Below are 18,969 nucleotides of genomic sequence, written 5' to 3' on the forward strand. Positions count from 1 at the left end.
ATTATCACCTTTCCCAAGAAAATAGGCTTTCTTTACTTTTTTTTCAAGGATGGAAGCAGGGACACGCATGAGGCATATGGCTCTACTCTGTGAAAGCAATATTGTTCATAATTAGATATCCAAATCCTCCTAAAAAGATGGTCTGTTTATAGATTGCTCCATATTTTGTCATATAAATATTGAAAAATTGACAGTTGATAAAGTCCCTTTATCAACTCTTTCCTGTCCCCCACCCCAAATGACTTAAATATATTGAAAAATGTGAAATCATCACCACCCTAGATTTTAGAACACTTTATTCATTCTTGAACTCATGTCTTAAGTTCCCCATTACCCCTAATTTCCCCTGCCATAACCATAAGGAGCTATTAATCTAATCATTATCTCTAGGGATTATCTATCCTGAATTTCATAAAAAGAAAACCATACAAAAACCCCACCACCAACAAAATAAAACAAAATATTCAAAAGAAAAGCAGAAAATAATAGATACTAGAACAAATTATCACTACTCGATCAGCTTGTAATACTGTGGTGGTTTGTGTGTTGGTGTGATTCTGGACGGTATGTCACTGGTATTTGAAATGTGAGCAGGCTCACTCAAAGTGAACAGGTTGAAGAATTTCCTGGTGAAGATCCAGGATATCGCCCTTTACTATGGATCACAACTCAATGTCAGGAAGACCCAAATCTTCACAACTGGACTAAAAGATCATGAGAAAAGATTGACATTGGCGAGGATCTTGTCTTGCTGGGATGCACAATCAATGTTCATGGGAGATCAAGGGATATATTGCATTAGGGAAATCTGATTGACACTTACTCTCCCTGCCATCAAATCCATTTACACTCCTAGTGACGGTATGGGGCAGGATAGAACGGTCCCTGTGGGTTTCCGACACTGACTCTGTTTATGGGACTAGAAAGCCTCATCTTTCCCCTGAGAAGGAGCTGGTGGCTACAGCCACTGAAGTTAGGAGCCCATCTTGTAACCATCACTCCACCAGGGCTTGTACAAGACCTCTTTAAAGTGTGGACAAGCAAGGAGGTTACTTGGTGGACTAAGGTAAACCTGACCCAAGCCCCAGGGTATTTTCAATGGCCTCACAGGTATGAGAAAGTCGCACATTGAATAAAGATGACTGAAGAAAATAAATGTCTTTGAATTATGGTGCTGGCAAAGAATATTTAAAGGAATAAAGTCCAGCCCCAATGTTCTTAGAGTCAGGCACAACCAGACTTCACCTCAACTATTTGGACCTGTTAGGAGAGACCAGTCCTCGGAGGAGGACGTTGTGCGTGGTAGAGGAGACTGGTCTCTGGAGGAGGAGGACGTTGTGCGTGGTAACGTAGAGGAGGCCGGTCTTTGGAGATGTTGTGCGTGGTCACGTAGAGGAGGCCGGTCTCTGGAGGAGGATGTTGTACGTGGTCATGTAGAGGAGGAGGACGTTGTACGTGGTCACGTAGAGGAGGCTGGTCTCTGAAGGAGGAGGACGTTGTACATGGTCACATAGAGGAGGCTGGTCTGTGGAAGAGGAGGACATTGTACGTGGTAACGTAGAGGCCGGTCTCTGGAGGAGGAGGACGTTGTACGTGGTCATGTAGAGGAGGCCGGTCTCTGGAGGAGGAGGACGTTGTGCGTGGTCATGTAGAGGAGGCCGGTCTCTCGAGGAGGAGGACATTGTGCGTGGTAATGTAGAGGAGACTGGTCTCTGGAGGAGGAGGACGTTGTGCGTGGTCACGTAGAGGAGACTGGTCTCTGGAGGAGGAGGACGTTGTGCATGGTAACGTAGAGGAGGCCGGTCTCTGGAGGAGACGTTGTGCGTGGTCACGTCGAGGAGGCCGGTCTCTGGAAGAGGAGGATGTTGTACGTGGTCACGTAGAGGAGGCCGGTCTCTTGAGGAGGAGGACGTTGTGCGTGGTAACATAGAAGAGGCCGGTCTCTGGAGGAGGAGGACATTGTGCATGGTAACGTAGAGGAGGCCGGTCTCTGGAGGAGACGTTGTGCGTGGTCACGTCGAGGAGGCCGGTCTCTGGAGGAGACGTTGTGCGTGGTCACGTTGAGGAGGCCGGTCTCTGGAAGAGGAGGACGTTGTGTGTGGTAACGTCAAGGAGGCCGGTCTCTGGAAGAGGAGGACGTTGTGTGTGGTCACGTCGAGGAGGCCGGTCTCTAGAGGAGGATGTTGTGCGTGGTCACGTTGAGGAGGCAGGCCCTGGACATGCTGCCTTGACGCTATTGCTGAGATGGCGGGCTTAAGCCTAAGAACAGTTTTGTGAGGACGGCAGGGGCAGGCCGTTTTCACTCTGTTGTTCATGGGACCTCTGTGAGTCAGAACGGATTTGATGGCACCTACCATCAATTGAATAAATTTAAAATGGGCCCAAAGGGACAGTAATTTATGCTAGCTTATATTTTAACTGAACTGTTCTGTAGTAATCCACTACCCAGCGCCCTCTGTCTGAGAGCATGACTATCACATCCCTTGGCAATGGGCTTCGGTGGAGCCTTAAACCGTGTGGGGATTCTACAAATGGATTTTGGGCTTTCACTGTCATTCAGAACTTTCTGCAAACTGGCTATTTAGAATTTGAGCTTTAATAAAATTCCTTCCTCTAATTGTGGATTTTGTTGTATTTACAAGTCTTAGATCACATGGGCTAGTGTGCACCTTCTGTGTGGATGTAGCTGAGCGCTCACTTAAATAGATGACTTTTTGTTGTAAGACAAGCTGTTTCTGTTTTAAGACGCTATTCTTTCTGATAGCCAAACACCATCTGATTTCTTCACAACACTTTACAAGCGAGCCTGCAGTGATCATTTCAGGAGGGCAAGTACTCAGCAGGATCACATTTTAAGAACTAATTGTTCATAAATTAGAGTTTGCAATGGACTAAGAGCTCAAAATCCATTCGCATATTTAAAGTTTGTATATCTCTATCTCTGGTCCGTTTGAGCAGCAGCACTATCAGCTTGTTGAGCAATAATTTAAGTTCCTCTATGAAATATTTGCCTTTACCAGCTCTTTTCATGTTCTCCCTGGGAAGCTCCCATTGCCATCAAGTCCATACAGTGCTAAGCAGTTCCCGTGGTTGCCAGGGAAACAAATAGAGATGGTGTGCTGAGGGCAGAATGAGGATTACCTGAGAAAGGACGGAGATGGGAAATGACATGCACTTTTGTTGTCAACGTTGCCACCATTTTGTTTTGAATAGACTTTACAATTGTGAATATCCCCAAGAATTATTCTATTTACAGTCCTTTAGAAACATTTGGGCATGCATTTATTCATTAGATATGTGTTCTTTGCTTGACACATGGCAAGATTGTACAAGATGCTGGCATCTACTTGTTTTTATTTTTCCTGCCAAACATTTAACAATGGAAATGGCAACCCCAAACCCAAACTAGATATTCTCATTTCTATTTTAGATTCATATATTTTAAACCCTTCAAACTAGTAGCCCTATTGGAAAAGAAAAATGCTAGATGGGTACTAGTTTTCTAAGAGAAACAGGTCTGCAATGACACCAAACTATTGTTTTGGGCATTTAAGCTGGGACAATCACCAAGGTCCTTGAAAAAATTTGCATGCAAGGCAAAATTATCTTTAACCTACTTACACATTTCTTTTTCTATCCCTTTCCTATTTTTGGAGTCCCCCCCTGTTATTTATTATTTTATTCATTCACTCGCCATCCAACTCTTCATCATATAAGAATAAAGCACACCCAGAGTGGAGAAACAACAATATGGTAGAGAAAGACCTTATTTTAAGAGTTGCAGATTCTGTTATGAGGATAAGCCATATCTAGCCATGACAACACCATCTGGAGGAATGTGATAAATGCCATTGACTGTACATAATGGCGAGAGTCCAAAGGGTATAAAGCATCTATGTTTTATCCCAACTGAGATTTGTCTCCCTTGAAATACTTCTAAAGTACTCCTTCCTCTCAATTAGTGATTCTTAGCCTTGGCTGGACCTGGCACCTGCAGAGCTTTGAAAGGTTTTGATGCGCTTGCCAAACTACAGATTTATTTAAAAAACAAACAAAACCTCTCTGGGGCTGAGACTCAGACATCAGTATTTTAAAAATGATTCAAATATGCAGGCGAAATTAAGAACCACTATTTAAAACATCTCTTCCTTTAAATGCCTTGTTACATAAATTGCTGCATCATCTTTCCACATTATTGTGGAGAGGAACAGATGAAGGAACTACCAGGGAAAATATTCACTTTTGCTTTTCCTATTAATAATAGTAGCAAAACAAACAAAAATCAAAAACCAAATCAAACACAAAACAATTCAGAAAAGAACCCAAAATAAGCAGGTAAACAAATAAAAACATATCAATAACAACAAAGCCACTAGCCTTTTTAAGTTCTTGAGAGAAGAATTAAAAGTTGCCAAAAATAATACCAAAACATCTTAGTAATCAGTGATTCATGATGGAAGTGAGAATAAAGTGGTAAGAAAGGCATTTCTTCACATATGATGTAGTTTGAGAGATCCTGGGAAGAAATGCAACCTACCGAGGAAGGCGAAAAAGGACAGGCTAAGCCTATCTAGGTAGGTAGAATGAATAGGTAGAAACCTGTCTATCTAGGTAGGATGTGGTGTAGTGGTTACGTGCTGGCTGCACTCTGCAAGGATGGCAACTGGAGACCACCAGCCGCTCTGCGGGGAAAGACCAGGCTTTCTGCTCTCATAGAGTTACAGTCTTGGAAATCCACAGGGGCAGTTATACCTTGCCCTCCAGGGTCACTGTGAGTCGATTTCAAATCCATGGCAGTAAGTTTGAGAGGTAGATGGTCAAGACTTGCAAAATAGAACATGAATGATAGAAGCCCCGTTTGTTTAGAAAATAGATCTTTAGAATTGATTCCAATATATTCCAGATTGGATCGGTGATCAAATTACTGGGTCATTTCCTGGGACATTACCCTGTAAGACAACATCCAATGGAGGACTAAGATAATGACCTAGTGTGTGCTAGGTGGGCAGTAGTTAGAAAATAGCAACAAAGAACCCTTAAATTTAGCCAGTACTAAGAAAGTGTGAAATGTTTGGAAGAGACATAAAACTCTGTTGTTGGTGAATAAAGAGCTAAGTAAAAAAGACTCTAGGTGATTTATTTGGAAGAGTTCTGTTTCACCATGGTGCCTGAAGCCATCTTTCTCTGTGTTTGGTCCTTTCGTATTATTGGTAGTGAAGAAGAGTCGGAAGTCTATGAGTAACAGAACCAAACCCTGATTTGTTTCTATCTGGTGGAACTTGGATGAGAGTTTAAACCTCCAGGCTTCTAATTTCTCACCAGTGAACTGGAGATAATAATTGATAGAACAATATACTTGGGCCTCCTTCTTCCTTTTTGTGTTGCTGTGATGCCTAAGGCAACTCAAATCCTTGGAGATTCAGGAAAAATGCAAATTGTATACAACATAGATCTGCCCAAGGTAAATGCCAATTCTTGCAGGGGGTAGAAAGGGAGAGTGGGGACCGGGTGGTTTCAGAGCAGAGCCTCCTCCCCTGAACATGCTGGCTGAAATTGGCAATGGCAAGTGACTGAGCATATATGATCCAGAAAAGAGTTTTCTCTAGAAAAAAATGTCAGACTAAAAGGCTAATAGGATCCTTACAGATCTGGGGTGGGGATGGGGAGGAGCTGGCAAACTGGAAAGCAAGCATATGTGCTCCCTAAACATACGTCTAGCAGATTGGTGTCATGCAGATATTTAGACACAGTTGTTGCCAAGTGTGATTTTTTTCAAGAAATGTTATCAATTCAGATTTTTAATGTGAAATTACCTCATTGATAAGAATTGCGTTTTAATTCCATTAAAAAAATCTCAACATGATATAGGTAAGCAAAACACATCTGAATATATACAATCGCTTTCGTACCAGTTTGCAACCTGTGGATTTTTGAATGTCCCACATTCAATGTGTTTTACACCAAGAGCCCAAACATAATTGCATCCATTATCCAGAATAACAAGAGCCCATTCAAAACACTAAAAGTACAGTTATATCCACATATTTGCATAAATGTTTCTAATTGTTTGTGTTTTACTATTCACAAGGCCATTCTTATGTAAACAGCTTTTCGTGGTAAAGTTTCAAAACAGTGATATTTTCTGCTACTTGCTAAAATGCTCTGACTTTGTTTCCTGCACCACAATTATATGTATTTTAACACACCTGGTGACTGATTTCAATTCCTCAGGACTCAATTTTATTTTGCATTATTACGGGTATGTAAAACTATAATGCGCCTTAACGTTTGAAAAGCTGAGTAGTTTGTAAAAAGCTTACAAAAACGAGTAGAGAAACAGCCTCCCATCTCACAGCTAGGCTAATGTCCTTGGCCTGATAGCTTTGACATTAGACTGGGTAAACATTTTAGTCATACCTTCAACAATCCATGTTTAGATTTGTCATCCCATCTGACTTCCTGCTGAAAACATTATGGAAATTTCCATATATCCAATGAAATGAGTTCGCAGTCTGGGAAATGCATTAAACTTTATGCATACTGGTAGACTGCAAAGATTTGGCAACTCACCCATAGAACGTAAGATAGAGGAAACCGATCCTTTTCCCAAGCTTTAAAATTTCTCCTCGTTTGTCAGATGCTCCAGTGAGTCGCACTATGCCTACTTTCTTGAGAGTGGAGAGCCACTTGTATGCATGTTCATCATTTGCTAAAACATCTTCAAAATCCAGATTAGGTAGCTGTAACTCTGAGCCCCAGTACTGACATTCTGCGAATTAAGAAAGTACAAACACCAGATAGGGTTATGTTGTTCTTATACACAATAGCAACTTTAAATAAGAATTAGTTTAGTAGAGTTGATTTTTAAAAAATTTATCATGGGGTTTAGACACTCTAGAAGAAATCAAGTCATCAAACTTCTTTCTCCTGAAACTGTAGCAAGGAAACAATTCAGAGATTAATTACTGCATTCAGAGAGACTAACTATAGATAAACAGTTTGATTTCCTTTTGGTCTTTGTCATATATTGTTATGAAGGTCAAACCTTAGACCTCCTCCTTATTGCTCTTGCTGGCCTAAAACAAACACTCTGTTGCCGCTCGGTTGGTTTTAACACATGGTGGCCATTGGAATAGCAGTGTGCTCTGTAGGTTTCCAATGACCCCTTTTCAGAAGTAGATCGGGAAATCTTTCCTCTGAAGTGCCTATAGGAGATTTGAATCTTCAACCCTTCTGATAGCAAGATTTTTCAACTCTTCACACCATGCAGAAATATTCTGACATGTAATAGGCACACAATATGCATCCCTTGCTAGGGGAATATTGTTTGGTTTATGGATGAGTCTGAATCTGTGTATCCTTAGGACTTTGCTGCCTGTATACATCTTAGAAATAATCTTGAGGTATGATATGTACTAGAGCCAAGTCATATTGATCACCGTCAACTGGAAGACAAAATTGGGATGGTGAATTAGAGTAACATATTTTCATTACAAAGGAGAACCTTTGTCCCAGCAGATAAAGCTCATTCCCCTTTCTGTTTTGCCTGATAACAACATTCTCTTCTTCTTTTTTAAAAATTGTTTTATTAGGGGCTCATACAACTCTTATCACAATCCATACATACATCAATTGTGTAAAGCATATTCGTACAGTCATTGCCGTCATCATTCTCCAAACATTTGCTCTCCACTTAAGCCCCTGGAATATTCTCTTCTTCCAGAATATTTTTGAGAGTGAATAAGTGCAAGCTAAGAAGAAGGGAACATGAATATTTGACCCTTGGATGCAGTGCCACAAGAAATAAAATAAAACGCCTTCCTTTAGTTTTCTGAATTCTCATGACTAAATGCTCACAAAAATATTTACTTGAAAAAGCGTAAGAAAATCATGATTGTCTTATAAAACAGTCTCATCACAGATGAGAACTAATTTTACCCATAGAAAAAACTCAGACATCAACTACTGCATTCAGAAAATACTAACTATAGTCAACTTGTGAAGGTCAAACCTTATTAACATGTGAGATAAGAAGTTAGCATTTCAACAGCACCTTGAGTGATGTCTAATGCTTTCTTTTCTTATTTATTTGTGGCTAATGTTTTCAACTGGAGAATATACATCATATCCTATGATACATCATATCATAGAACACATCAGTGCATTTTTTGCATAGAAAATTACTGAAAATTGGAATGTGAAAGTTGGAAAAGAGGAAAATTCACTTGCTGGGAAAATATGGCCTTGGTAATAGAAATGAAGCTGGAGATTGTGTGATAGAAGTCCAATGACTTCTTCATAGCCAATAAATATTGTCTATTGACATGGACCTCCCCAGATGGAATGAACAGGAATCAAATTACATTCACCTGTAGGAAAAGACCATGGAGTAGCTCCATATTACCAACCAGGATAAAGCCAGTGGCTAATTGTGGAACAAACCATCAATTGCTCATATGCAAGCTCTGATTAAAGCTGAAAAAAGTAAAGCAAATCTACTTGAGTCAAACTATAACTTTAAGTATATTTCAATTGAATTTAAACACTATCCGAGGAGCAGATTACTGACATTGAATCAATAATGACTGAAGACCAGGCAAGTTGTAGAAGAACATTATACATGAAGAACAGTCACTAAAAAGACAGGAAAGACCAAAGTGGATGTCAGAAGAGACGCAGAAACTTTTTCTTGAAGGTAGAGTCGCTAAAGCTAATGGAAGAGTTGACGAAAAAAGGCTGAACAGAAATTTTCAAGTTGTGGCTTGAGAGTGTTTGGGCCGGTACGAACTAGGCACCCCTGTTTGGACTAAGCTGAAGCAGGCCAGGGCCCTGCACATGCTTCCCTGAGCATTCCAAAGGCCAGCAGCAGAGGGCACCAGATAAGATAACTGCCAGATAAGATAACCAGTGAAACCAGATGTTCCGGCTTTGAAGGCAAGGAGCCCACAAGCATTTCTCAGAGTTTCCAGACCCCATATGCTAATTGCCATAATTGCCATACATTCCTCACCACCCCTTTAAAAACCCACACCCCTAGCTGCTGAGCACAGCATGACTTCCCTGATCTGTTGGCCTAGGTCACTGGAACCTTGTCTGGGAGCTCCCCCTCCCCCCCAATAAAGCTATTTCTGTTTCTGCTCTTCCTTGTCAGTTATGTCTGTCTTCCTCCCTGTACCTCAGTTTCACCCTTTACAGAGAGGACAAAGTAAACTCTTATAATCAATTATGCAAATATTACCCAAATAAGAAACACACAACACAGTCAGCATTTCTCAAGTTAAACGAGTTGAATAAGAAATTTAAGCCAGGAGTGGCCGTACTGGGGTACTCTGGGCAAAATAAGGAGCTCTGGTGGTATAGGGTGCTACACCCCAAAGTCAGCAGTTTGAAACCACCACCCTCTCTGGGAGAAAGAGGCTTTCTACTCCCATAAAGATGTACAGTCGCAGAAACCCACAGGAGCAGCTCTACTCTGTTTTACAGCATCACTATGAATCCAGATAGACCCTATGATGGTGAGTGAGTGAAGGGGCAAAATATGAAACAATAAAAGAAGTATCAAAAGAAGATGGAAGGAATACAAAAACTCACTGTAGCAAAAAGAATTGGTTGACATTCAACCATTTTAAGACATAGCATATGACCAAGTCTAGGGTCTGGGGCAGCGTTACAAAGGAGAGCCACAGACATAGCTTCTGTTTGCAAAGCTCCGCAGCGCCAACAAGCAAGATGCGCGGGATGCATCATGTCTACAAAATTTATAGATTTTTTTTCGATTCACATTCTTTCAGTTCCTGGAGCCCTGATTTTTGCTCATGATTCCAGTCCAGAGTGAACTTTTCCTCCTTCAATATCATCAAGGCTTGGTGTAAGGTCTATCAGAGACAAGAGACAGAGCGAGACCTTTAATTAATAGACTTACTGGGGGCGATGAATTTTCCTTTATTCCCTCTCTCTTGCTTCTGACCCCTGCTTGCTACCCGAAACACCTGTGGTTTCTCTCTCTCTCTCTCTCTCTCTCTCTCTCTCTCTCTCTCTCTCTCTCTCTCTCTCTCACCCCCCGCCCCCTCCATTGCATTGATGTCATCTCAAAGAGACCTGGCTGTGGGTTTCAAGACTGAGGCACATGAGCCTTTAACTCTTTCCTTGCCAGACTCTGTTGTAATTTGTTAGTGGGTCTGTATTAAACCCAATTTTCTCTTCCTTTATATAATAGCAGCTCTCATGTACTTTATACCTTTTTAGTTAGCGAATTCTCTGGCTTTAGACAATGGGCCACCTCTAACCTTTCTTTATTTGGCTGTCTTAAACTCCTTTTACCTCCTTTCCTTTGATTTTCTACAAACCTCATCGCCCCCTGAGGAGTGCTTGAAATACTTACTAGTCTGTAGTAAGAAATTAAGAACCCAGTAACTTGACCACTGATTAAAGTAAATTCAAAGAAAGTTGACCTAATAGAAAGCATGGGTTATGGAACAATATAATTAATATCTCATTCCAGTAAAATTTTGTTGAAGACCATTCAACAATGCTTGCAGCAGTACATTGACAAGGAGCTGCCAGGAATTCAAGCCAGATTTAGAAGAGTATATGGAATAAAGGACATCATTGCTGGCAAAAGCTAGGTCTTGGCTGAAGACAAGCAGAGAATACAAGAATTGTGCTTGCTTATTCTTTATGAACTAAGCAAAGGCCTAAGACTGTGGATCATAAGAAACTTTGTATAACATTCTGAATAATGAGAATTCTAGAGCACTTAATTATGGTCATGGGAAACTTGTATATAAACCAAGAGGTGGAACAAATGGATGATACATTGTTTGAAATAAGAAAAGATTAGTTTCAGGTTCTATACTTTCACCATACTTATTCAATCTGTATATTGAGAAAGAATCTGAGAATCTGGACTATGGGAAGGAGAATGAGTCATCAGCATTGGAAGAAGGCTTACAATTGCCCTGCAATGTACAGACAGCACCATTTCACTTGTTGAAAAAGAAGACTGGAAGCACTTGCTGCTGAAAATGAAAGGCTGCAATTTTCAATATAGATTTCCACTCAGTGTAAAGAAAACCAAAAGCCTCACAGCTGGACCTGTATTTAACATCATGATAAACGGAGAAGATACTGAAGTCATCCAGGCTTTCGTTTTGCTTCAATTCACAATCAACAATCAAGCAAGCAGCAGTCAGGAATCAAATGAACTGTTGCATTGGGTGCATCTGCTGCATGGGACCTCTTTGAAGGGTTGGGGAGCAAAGACCAATGACTCGGGAAGCCCTAAGGAGAAGTCACACATTTGCATTGTGACGCTCACAAAGAGTATTGAAAGTGCCATGAGGTCTCAGAAGAACAAACCCATTTGCCTTGGGGGAAGTATAGCTGTAATGCTGCTTAGAGGTCAGGATCAGGACACTCCATATTATGTACTTTGGACATGTCATCAGGAGAGATTAGTCTCTGGGAGTGGACCTAAGCCTTGGCAAAACAGAGGGTCAGTGACAAAGAGGAACACCGGAAGGAGGTGGATTGATAAAGTGGTTGCCACCAGGGGCTGCGACATAAGAATTAATGTGAGGATAGCGTAGGACCAGGCTGTGCTTCCTTCTGTGACATATGGGGTCTCTGTGTGTCGGAGCCAACTCAACAGTGCCTCACAACAGCACAAGAATATTAACCCAAAACCCTCAGTTTTAAAATGCAGAATGGGTTCGTGTCCTCTTGTCATAGCTGCAGACTAGAAATCATTTCCTCTTAGAAGCCACAAGTCATGTTTCCTCACACATATGGCTTCCTGAGGCACCAGAGTCCCTTTTGTTTCAATAGATACATGCAGGTATGCGAAGCCCCCGCTTGCTCTTTCACAACTGCATCCGGGCGAACAGGCGCATGTCTATGGAAAAACCCAATTAGTCTCTAAATGCATATATTGCCAAAGGCTTTTATTTAATAAGCATAAATAATTTGTCTAATGAATCAAACTTTCTGAGTTTTAAATCACAGACTGTAGATGATGCCTCCCTGGTGTCTGCAAAAAGGCCCACTGGAGATGGTGGGAGATGAACCCTGGGCTGCTAATCACACTGTCCGACCTTCAGACCCAGCAGCTGCTCCGCAGGGGAAACATCAGGCTGCTTGCCCCTGTCAACATTTGTTGTTCGGTGCCATCACGCCAGCTCCGACTCCCGCAAGCCTGAGCACCACAGAACAAAACCCTGCCTGATCCTTTCCGCGGGGAAAGATCAAACATGCAATCAAAATGCATGAATAATTGCTGGTGATTGCAATACAAAAATTAGGAACTAAAGGAAAGCTCAGTTGTTAGCAAATGTGGCTCTGGTGACAGAAATGAAGCTGAAGATTGCATCATAAAATATTGCTGAGAACAAATACCCTTTTCACCAAAATAAACAGTGGCAATACATCTGGCCCTTGCTCTGTGCAATGCACAACAATCAAATGGACTACATCTGTGGGAAAAGACCAGCCTCTTCTGAAAGAGGCTCTGAAACTTCTTGAACAAAGAGTCTCATTCACTGACGCGAGTCAATGGTGACTCGCAGCCACCCCTGTGGGTTTCTGAGGCTGTAACGGTTTACAGAAGTGGAAAGTCCAGTCTTTCTCTTGCGGAGCGGCTGGTGGGTTTGAACTGCTGACCAACAGGATCGCAGCTCCACATGTAACCAGGGTTCCATTGAACCAAGAGTTGCTAAAGCAAATGAAAGAAACTATGAACTAAAAGAGCTAAAGAGAAAACTTCAAAATACAGTTTGAGAAGACAAAGTAAAATGTAATGAAATTTGCAAAGAACTGGAGTTCGAAATCCAAAAATCTAGAACACACTCAGCGTATCTGAAGCTGAAATAGGAAGGAAAATTCAAGACTTGGGTTGTAATATTGAAAAATTCCATGGACAAAACATTGAATGATGCAAGATGCCTCAAAGAAGAGGGACTGAATACACAGAGTGATTGTCTCCAAAAGAATTGATCAGCATTCAACCATTCCGAGAGGTAGTATATGATTAAGAATCAATGATATCGAAGAAGTGCAAGTTTACTGAATACATTAATGGGGTAGGAGCGAGCTCCAGGGATTGATGAAATGTTTGAACATGCTATTGAAATGTTTCAGCAACACGATGAAGCACTGGAGGCACACATGCGTCTAAGTCAAAAACTTTGGAAGACAGCCACCTGGACAATCAACAGGGAGAGATCCATATTTGTACCCATTCCAAGAAAGGTGACTCATTAGCATGCAGAACTTGTCAAACAATAGCATCAATATCATATTACATTCCTTGACCGTATTTCACATGCATATGGGGTGACTAAAAATACAAAGACTTGAGTCAGCCACTTCTTAGTCTTCAAAGTAACATCTTTACTTTTTAAAATGCTATAGAGGCATTTTGCAGCAGATTTGTCCAATGCAATATGTTGTTTGATTTCTTGACTGCTGTTTCCATGGACATTGATTGTGAATCCAACTCTAATCTTTTCTCTGTTTACCCTGATTGTTTGGTTCCGTTGGGAGAATTGTTTCCTTTAGGTTGAAGTGTAGTCCATACTGTAGTCAGTAAGCCCGTCAATTCCCCTTGCCTTCAGCAAGCAAGGCTGTGTCGCCCACACATGCCGGGTTTTAATGTGTCTAATCCAAGTATGGGCCTTTTCTTCATAGAGTCCAGCTCTTAGGGTTTTTTGCTCAGAATACAAATTAAATGCACTCTTTAAACCAAGTCCTCTGCCATTGTCGATTCCCACGCATTTGCTCAATAGGAATTCTGATGCTGAAAGATTTTGTGACAGCAAGCTAGCTCATCTGTCTCTCTCAGGTCGCCTGATCGGAGCTGCCACCCTTTTGGTCAGCAGCACAATGCTCTGTCCACTGTGCCACCACGGTTCCTCATGCAACTGCCAAAAAGACACTTCCATTGAGTTTGTTTTGATCTGCAGCTGCCTGTGTAGGATTTCCAAGTTTGAAGGAGATGCAACCAGACATTCTCCTTGGAGGTAAAAAATGAGGGGACTTGTCTCATGCACTTTGGACATATTGTCAGGAGAGACCAAACATTGATTCGAATATAAGTAAAATTTTGCTTAAGATCATCCCACAATGATTGCAGCAGTACATTGAGAGGAAATTGCCAGAAGTTCACGCTGGATTCAGAAGAGGCTGTGGAACAGGGATATCATTGCTGGTGTCAGATGGATCGTGGCTCTAAGCAGAGAATGCCAGAAAGATGTATCCTTGTGTTTCATTGACCATGCAAAGGCAAAGTCTGTGTGGACCATACTAAACCGGGATAACCCTGAGAAGAGTGGGAATTCCAGAACGCTTGATTATGCTCATGAAGAATTTGTACATGGATCAACAAGAAGTTATGTGAGCAAAACAAGAGAATGTGGCATGTTTTAAAATCAGGAAAGTGAGTCTCAGGGTTGTAATCTCTCATCATACTTGTTCAATTCGTATGGTGAACAGAGAATGACCATCAGAGAATCAGGATTATATGCAGAAGACTACACCATTAAACTTGGAATGCTAATTTAACAACCTATGATATACAGATGTCACAACCTCGCTTCTTGAAAACAAGGAGGAATTGAAGCACTTGCTGATGAAGATCAAGGATTGGAGCTTTTGGTATAGATTACAACTCTGTAAAAATGACCCAAATCCTTACAGCTAGACCAACAGGCTGTAACAGCATGATAAATGGAGACAAGCTCAAAGTTGTCAAGGATTTTATCTTAAGTGGATCCACAATTGATGCTTGTAGAAGCAGTAGTCAAGAGATCAAAAGATATATTGTATTAGGTAAATCTGTTGCAAAAGACCTCTTTAGAGCAGTGAAGAGCAAGGCTGTTACTTTGAAGACTAAGGTGAGCCTGACCCAAGTCATGGTATTCTCTATTGCTTCATATGCATGTGAAAGTTGGACTTGAATAAGGCAGATGAAAGAAGAATCAATGCATTTGAATTGTGATGCTGGAGAAGAATATTGAAAGTACCATGGACTGCTATAAGGACAGACTGATCTGTCTTGGAAGAAGTAAGGCCAGAGTGCCCTTTACAGGCAAGGATGGCAAGACTGTCTAGCATACAACTGTGAGGTTGGTGCAGACTGGGCAGTGTTTCATCCGGTTGGGCATAGGGTTCCTATAGGTCAGAGGTGACGATGGCACTTAACAATAACAGTTTTGTCCAGGAGGCCAAGGAAAGAACCGAAGTGAAAGATGGTATCTTGGCCATGGTACTATTTAAAACAAATCTGGGACAACGTACCAATGTTCATATACTGAGAATAGTATCAAAGAGGATTCCAGATGAGAGAATAATAAAGGCAAATTTCTGTTCTTTGAACTTGGAAAACCAAATTTCCACTCCCCCACCAAAAAGTTACTTTTACCTTTAGCCACTTTATGCTGTTTAACATTTATATCTCTTTTATATTCACAAGTCTCTTCTCTTCCAAGTGATATATAAAGCATTAAAAAGAAGAAAGCAAAGAGAAAGAAAAGACATCTAGGGTCTCATTTGTAATACTTATTCCTTACTTCTTATAACAATTCACTAAATGAATATTATGATTACAAATGTAGTGATGATACAGAAGAAGCCCATAAAATTAAATCATTTCTCAAGCTCCCACATTAAAAAATGGGGCTGGAGGTTGGATCTTTGTCTGTCCTTCCACAATGTCATGCAGTAGTCTCATTTGGAGGCTCTTTTGGTGTTTGTTAACCACATGCTTACGTACCACACTAGCAGTGGGAATTTTATTGTGAATTTATAATTGCTGTTTTTTATTGGAGAGGACTTTCTTTTTTTTCAAGTATGACTTTTAATTTTTTTTTCATTTGGGACAATTTTTAAATTATTTTATTGGGGGCTCATGCAACTCTTACCACAATCCATACATACATCAATTGTGTAAAGCACATTTGTACATTTGTTGCCCTTGGAGAGGGCTTTCTAAAACGACGGATATTTTCTTCTAAAATTACACAAGGAAGATTTTTCAGAATAGAATCCCTAAGTTCTAAGTGGACTACATTCAGACACTTCAAAGAAGTATTGAAGGAATATGTATATTTATTAAGCCTCAAATGGAAAGTATGGCTCCACAGAGGTTAGAGAGGGATAGACTGTGAGAGTCTCCTTTGGCACCTTCACATTGACTTTAGGCGTTCCTAGAGCCATTCGTTGTATTTTTTGAACGAGAAGTTCACCTAAACTGCAGGGGAAGATTCTCCTAGTCCTCGAATGTGTGAAAATATGCTAAAGGACATATGTTCTATTCCAAAGTAGACCACTGAAAGGATTAACTATTGTGTGCATGGCTATCTATAGCAAATGTTTTGTCTTTATCACAAAGTGATGAATATTCAGTATTATTTTAAAAAAGATGTTCTATTGAGGGCAAAGCAGCCTAGAATGGTAATATTGTTTACATTACAATGTTCTCCAACAGAACTTTTGGCAACGATATAAATATTTTGTAGTTCCTGTGTCCAATACTAGTCATATATTTTCTAAACCTAAGTACAACAGTCATATGGCTATTGCGATTTCACAGTTGGAGCAGCTGAGGAATGAAGGATTTTGTTTTTAACTTCAGTTCATTTTAATTACTTCAAATTTAAATAGGCACATGTGATTGGTACTATAGTTAAAAGCTTAGATATATAGAAAAGAAAACACAGATGCATATAGGATTGTGGTTAAACCATGGCCCTGCCTTGTAGGAGTAAAGGTATATGTTTCTTTCCTGAGCCTCAGTCTCTTAGATTATATAGTAGGCACCATTCTATTTACCTTGCAGTCCTTTGTGCCTGTGTGATGGAAGTTTGTAAGAAACTTAGTGCAATGCTTGGCTCACAGTTGTTGGTGGTCACCGTGCAGTTGACTTTGACACATGGTGACCCAATGTGCAGAGTAGAACTACTCTGTATGTTCTCAAGGATCTGACCTCTCGGAAGCAGACCCCTAGGCTTATCCTCTCAAGTTTTCAAGGTGGTTTTGAACCACCAACCTTTCAGCAAGTGGCCCAGCCCTTAATGAGTTGTATCATTCTGGAATTCCTAGCTCATAGCAAGCATGTTATACTTTAATATTAATATTTGCTGGGAGTATTTTCTAGGAGTATGGCTGAGTGCTAGGTGTTTTCATCTAGTGTTTCTTAGAATTTCTACAATAAATACATGAAATGGACACATTCAACAATCCCAATTTTTCAGAGGAAAGAAGAAAGCCCCCCACTGCCACCCTGATGTGGCTTATTGAGTTGTAGAGACAGTTAAGCAAGCTCAGCCAAAGTTCAGAGTCTTTACTCTCAATAACTACAGATAAAAACATTTCTGGGTGTCTCAAAACACTCTCACAATCTTTCCACAGTTAACATCTGGATGTCCGTAGGTTATTTGTCTCTTATAAAGGAAATCTGGTAGATAAAAAAGAAAACCGGGAAAGGTACAAATTGGAGCACTTTGTCTGAACATGTTTAAGCATACAATCTGAAGATAATCCTTGGCTGAAAGTTAGGCTTTTGAATGCAGAAAAGCATTATGATCAGGTTTCCTAGCATGGTATGACTATTTGTAACATGAAACAATGGTGTAGATACTTTAAATAACCCATTTTCTCCTATTTAATTTATATCTATACATTTCAGAGGCCCATTCACCTTTGATCTAATTTAAGACACTATCAGAAGTCCCCCCCCCCCCCCAAAGAGTTTTACTGACAGTATGGCAGGGAGACGTAGAAATAGAAGAACATTTTCACAAGATAGAAATGCTTTAAAAACCTTTGTGTTTGTATTTTGAGTGTATTGAAGATTCAAGAAGGATCTGTTTAGGTTATACACTAAATACATTTATAGCATGTTTCAATGGTTTTGTTTCTGCATAAGTAGCTTTTCCACTACAGAATAACATATACACGTGTATGTACACACATTGTCTTTACTTTTAAAAATACAGTAAGAGGTTCATTCTTTTAACAGATATGTCACTTTTGCATATGTAAAGCAGAGACTCCCTGCATAAAAGAAAGGCTTTTGATAATTAAGATCATTTCAGTTTACAAGATTTTATAATTAGAGAGTGATTACAGCCATTGCAGTCTACAAGTCCACATTTTTCCTACCATAGTTCTTATTCTGATGTTCCCTGTCAAGACCTGCACTGAAATCAGAGAACAAGGACTGCAGCCTATTGTAGGACTGATCCACAACCAAATATGTATGAGCCACTCATATGCTTGGCTCTGCTACCTAAGACTTTTAGATAATGTAACTAAATAGTTTCCAAATTCAGTATTACATTCTAAAAGCAAAGCATTTTAGTTTGGAGGAACATAAGCTATCTAACATGAAATCCCCCTAATAAGACCATGCTGTTATATCTGCAAAGAAGGCTTAATATAGAAAATGTAATATAAAAGCATGTTCCTAGTCTTACTCCCTTACTCCCAACTGCACACTACTGGGAACCCAAAAGAAAACACATTTGACTGGAGTAAATCATTTAACAGGAGAATACATTAAAAACAAACGTAAGTTTCACACTTGGGTCAGGATACATAAAGTGCATGGAAAATGATGAACTATTTAAGGTATGAACCACCCTTTCTAATGTAACTTATGGCCTCACTAATAAATACTTCCTTGGACATGTGCTTCACACATCATAAAGTTTATGCCCAGGCTACGTGCTGGCTGCAAGGGGCCATTTGTAAAATTCCCTTCTCAGGGTTAAGCATCACATTCCTGGATCCTGAGTTGAGTTTCCAAAGGAAAAGGCACAAAGAAACTTTTTAGTTAAAGATTCGAGTGCAGCACGCTCAGCGGCAATATGTTATTTCAAGAGTTTCAGGCATTCTTTCCACCTGCACTGACTGTTCATTCTGAAATGGCCATCTACTGTGCAGGGGCTTGGCCAATCTTTTAGCATAAATCAC

The 18,969-nt window shown here is 40.3% G+C and overlaps 1 protein-coding gene across 1 annotated transcript in view; it reads right to left on the minus strand.

Moving 5' to 3' along the window:
• Positions 1–18,969, minus strand: part of BBOX1 (gamma-butyrobetaine hydroxylase 1) — a 59,412-nt gene that overhangs the window by 22,774 nt on the left and 17,669 nt on the right. Inside the window, exon 3 of the mRNA XM_075548397.1 lies at positions 6,571–6,769. Within this exon, the coding sequence (XP_075404512.1) occupies positions 6,571–6,769 (199 nt within the window). The remainder of the gene's footprint in view (positions 1–6,570; positions 6,770–18,969) is intronic.

This window comes from Tenrec ecaudatus, chromosome 4 (assembly GCF_050624435.1).
Source record: "Tenrec ecaudatus isolate mTenEca1 chromosome 4, mTenEca1.hap1, whole genome shotgun sequence".
NCBI classification, from domain to species: domain Eukaryota; kingdom Metazoa; phylum Chordata; class Mammalia; order Afrosoricida; family Tenrecidae; genus Tenrec; species Tenrec ecaudatus.